The sequence below is a fragment of the Embiotoca jacksoni genome, unplaced genomic scaffold (assembly GCF_022577435.1).
Source record: "Embiotoca jacksoni isolate LCO1_2020_lvr unplaced genomic scaffold, fEmbJac1.0.p SCAF_12, whole genome shotgun sequence".
Classification (NCBI taxonomy): Eukaryota; Metazoa; Chordata; class Actinopteri; family Embiotocidae; genus Embiotoca; species Embiotoca jacksoni.
In genome coordinates this window covers 13,503,291-13,507,750 of record NW_027185252.1, presented here as the reverse complement: position 1 = coordinate 13,507,750, position 4,460 = coordinate 13,503,291, and the positions used below count along the sequence as shown (strand labels likewise).

Below are 4,460 nucleotides of genomic sequence, written 5' to 3'. Positions count from 1 at the left end.
ATAGATGATTTCTGTTACTGCAGAAAAGATTTTCTATCATATTCCAAAATAAAAGGCTACCAAAATTTCGAGGTGCTTTTAAAATACATCTTACCAGTTGTTGATGTGTGAGAGACCTTCAAACACACTGTAGAGTTTTAAACGTATGTATAAGCTGTAGCTGAGCTTTGGTAACTCTGGTAACCAAGTTACAGAGAACAATAGAAGTGTTCAACCCCACTGTAGAAGAAGTTAGCTCCACACGGGACACACAAACATGTACGTCTGTGACCATGCGTAGAAACTGACTTTTTGTCCAGAGCGTGCATCCGGTTGCTGTTTTACTCATTTAATGATCAGTACATTACAATCTGGTCAAGTGAATCAACAAAAAAAATCCAAAAGTCATTTTATGGCTTAAATTCTCTTTTTCTCTAACGTTTGATTTATTATAACTTTTTTCTATCAGAAAACAGTCATATTCTGGTTTGGCCTATTAGTGCAGAGAAGTTCACTTCATAGAATAAAAAACATGGTTCTTTATGGAGTACCACAGCAGTACGAGAATGTCAAGGGTTAAGTTCTCAGTCCGAAGTGGTAATACCTTTCGAGCAACTCAGATTTGATATTTTGGGTGAACAAATCTGCCAGATTTTGGTACTAAGACTATTTATCTCTTGTAGCTACAAGCATTGTTTTGTTTGATATTACAAAAGTGAACCAGACTCGGGTTCATTTCCTGAGGGGATCATGCACCTGGGCTGTACAGTACACTGGTCAACCCTGCTTAACAGGAAATCTAAGAAGCTTAAAACACTAATGCCCAAATGGCCCCAGGTAGCTACAGTGGCAACAAAGAGCCTTTAAAATGCTGTCTGGGAACTGGCCAGAAGTGTAAAGGAAATCTAAATAACTGCAAATCAGCATCATGTAACAGAATTATTGCAGAGGCACAACACAAATCAGCTTTTTAAAGGATTTAAAAGGGTCAGTGACACTTGCATAATTAAAAAAAAAAAAAAAAAAAACATTTTACTTCAAATGGCTCCAGATCATCAGCTGAGAAAACATTTGACAGTACAAATATTTAGTAAATATTAAATACTGTACATCACTGATAAATCCCTACAAAGGATATAACCCTCTTATTAGAGGAAAAATAAACAATCCAGTTTGGTTTCAGCAGCAGGCGCACATAAAGCCCCGTTGTTGACAGTTTATTGTTCTCCAGCACAAAGGAACGGTTTCGCGTGCCTTTACGCAAACCCCTCTGCCAATCCACAGGCGCCCCACCGAAAACAAAAACCATGTGCAATGAACGACAATTCAACAGAAACTTCAAAAAACATTGAATAGGCATTAAACTCGCAAATCAACGTCCCTGAACCACAAAAAGCTTCCTGTAAGAGATGAAGGCTGCACTTAAAATCTTATTTTTGTTGAGGCAGGTGAATGTTTCCTCTTATTCCAATGTAATTTACTCATCTATTTTATTATCTTGACATTTTTAAGTTAGTGACATCTAGTTTAAGAAATCATTCCGAAACAAATTGACATTCTTGTGGAGACGAATGGATCTCCTCCCCTCATTTGCAAATGTTTACATGACTCAAATGTAAGAAGTCACCGCAGCAGGCCTGTTCGCAGTTTACACATCTCGCATCACATCTTCAGTCCAAGTTTTGAAAAGATCAAACGTCAAGTGTTAGCAGCCTTTAAGGTGCGGAAGTGCGGAAAGTTTGTCGACTTTTCCCAAAGCAGAGGCATTTTCTACCCCTTTCAGCCACTCTTTACATTTCCTTACAACAGTCTCATCCACATCTGCGTCCTCTTCTTCATACTCCACGTCATCGTACTTGTATTGATCATTTAGCAGAGATATTTTAACGATGGCGGTGATGTCCTGCTCGTCGCCCTCCACTTTGGCGACAGGAGCGCATCCCTTGGACCCTCCGTGCGGCTTTTTGGATGGAAAAACTCGCCGGTGTCTGAAGTCGGCTGAGGCGCAGCACTTCTGTTGCTTTGCCATCATCTGCTTCTCTAGATTCCGTTTTTGGATGACGAGAATGGCTTCAGGGGTGAGACTGAGGGTAAACTGAATCTCCTTCTTCCCATCTTCTTTTCCATGAAGCTGTCTGGCAGAGTCCATGGAGCTGGAGCGCCTGACTCCTTCGGATGATTCCTGAGGTTTGGGCACCGTCAGCCAGGAGCACTTCCCTGATGTCTCTTGCCCGGCTCCCGGCTTCTGAGATGGGCTTTTTGTCTTCTCTTGGTGGGCTTTTCGCCCCAAATTCCTTAAATTCGCCGATGCCCAAGAAGTGGACTGTTTCTCCTTGTCAGATCCCACTTTCTCTCCGCCAGATTTGCTGGTTTGCTCAGGAGGCACTCCGTTGGCTTTCTTTTTCCCGAATAATTCCCTGCCAGGCGAGGAGATCCGCTGGTGGAGGCTGATGGGTGGAAAAGGCATCTTTGTGGCTGGAAGTGATCAGGATACAAAAACGTGCAAATGTTATAACTGCAGATGAGGAAGCCCTGCGCAAAGCGACGAGCGGCGCTCTGCGGGCATTATCCAACAGCGAAGTGGAGGGGGGGCGGGGGCGGGGGGGCAGTGGTGCACCTGTTGTCCACACTGACTCGAGTTCAACTGGTGCACACACATAGCCTGGCTGCTTTATGGTCGAGCTGGCAGGAAGGCGTGGCCAACAGAAGCACCAAACAAAGCCATGAAAAAACCGGTGATGTCATTCCATAATTTCTAACAACTTCCTCCAGCGAGGAGCCACATCCACCTCATGTTCCCCTCATCTCTTTTCACAGCGCCGCTCTGCTGTTTTACAGTCACTGGACCAGTGCTCACACATTCTCATACACAACATGAGTTGTGAAACTGATAACCAGCCTGACACATGAATAATCTTCAGGAAAGAGTGGAATAATCATGGGTTAGACATATATTTGAACTTAAGTGTGGGTTCATCTTGTTTTCTCAAAATACTTTTTTAATTGTAACTTTAAATGACAAATTAATTGGATAAGAAGCCATATAAAGTCCCTCAACATCTCAAGTTTAGCTCATTATCAGAACACTTTCAGAAAACATGGCAAGGACGTCCATTTACAACAGCTCTTTTAGTGCGACAAGTAAAGCAAAATAAAAGGTTGTACTGTCTCATATGCTGAGAAAGAACAGCCAATAAACATGATTAGCCCATGAAAAGTTGAGAAACACAAAATGTATTTTTTTTCATGTGTAATTCACATTCTTTAAGGTTTCCCCAGGCATTAATATACATCCCTTTATACATATGAACATACATACTTTTTGGTCCTTGATGTTTAACATTAACCCTGTCTGTCCTTGAACCAACAAAAATGTCACTGGCACAGTGACATGCTGTTTGATTTTTATCCTTTCAGTCAGTCAATACAGTCTCAAATGTCAATTATCTGAAGCATATAGATGGTCAAGTTTTTTCTTGCAGCCATGATGCGTATGAAAGACATCTGGGGAAATACACAAATAGTTTGTAGTATTGATTTTTTTCTTTGTTTCTGCTGTTATTTGCACTTTCAGCCTGACAGTTGCACAATAGAGTCCATGTGATTTCCCCACTCAGTGTGAAGTATAAGAGGAAATCAATACATCCTTCCAAATCTGTAGTGTTTACACTGCTTATTTGATATCGCCTGCTGATTTTGAGATTTTAGTCTGTGAAATATTTTGTCACGGACTCATTCAAACAATTATTGTTTAGTAGCTGCGATGATTGTGAAATACAACTATATTATAAGACTTATTTTTTCTTTCATTTTTATTCATATAACAAAACCAAAAATCAATTTAGGCCTAACAGTCCATTGATTCATTCAAGACTGAATCAATAAACAGCATGAAAATTATACCTATAACAACAGAGGCCAAGTTTTTTTTATTCATTTTAGCAAGATGATGTGATCATTAAGCTGGAGCTGACACATAAACTTGTTAATTTCAGTGGTTGCTGTGGCGTGGGATCCCTCTTCTCTGACATAACAACGGATTAGATGTAATGAAGAGGAAACAGTTGGGACACTAACAGATTGCAGAGGTCAGGGTGCTTCCTCCTTCATCCTCAAACTTTGGCATAATCCAAAAAAATAGTGGGCAAAAAAACAACAACCCGATAACAGAAACAACCACAGTCCTCTCATTTTAAATAATTATTTTATCCCAAGATTACTTCGAGAGGGATTTGCTGGACCGCTACCAAGTTAGTTGAACAAGTAGTACTGAAGGGGGATTTTGTCCATGCTAATCCACTACATTATACAAGCGTCTAATAATGATGGAAACAAATATTTGTCTCTTCCTCTTGTTTGCATTGTGGCTCTGAAAAGTCTCTTTTGTTTTCTCTCTCTTACTTGCAAGTGATCCCTTTTCGTTTTACTTTCTGCATCTAACTGACGACTCCCCTGTGTCCTTATCTTGTGACCTACAACCA

General features: G+C 40.6%; 1 protein-coding gene across 1 annotated transcript; it reads right to left on the bottom strand.

Annotated features, from left to right (window-relative positions):
- Positions 1–307: 307 nt before the first annotated feature.
- On the bottom strand, positions 308–2,636 carry prr18 (proline rich 18). Its single transcript, XM_069144959.1, has one exon. The coding sequence runs from the start codon at positions 2,444–2,446 to the stop codon at positions 1,685–1,687; it is 762 nt and encodes a 253-aa protein (XP_069001060.1). The 5' UTR covers positions 2,447–2,636; the 3' UTR covers positions 308–1,684.
- Between the last annotated feature and the right edge of the window lie 1,824 nt (positions 2,637–4,460).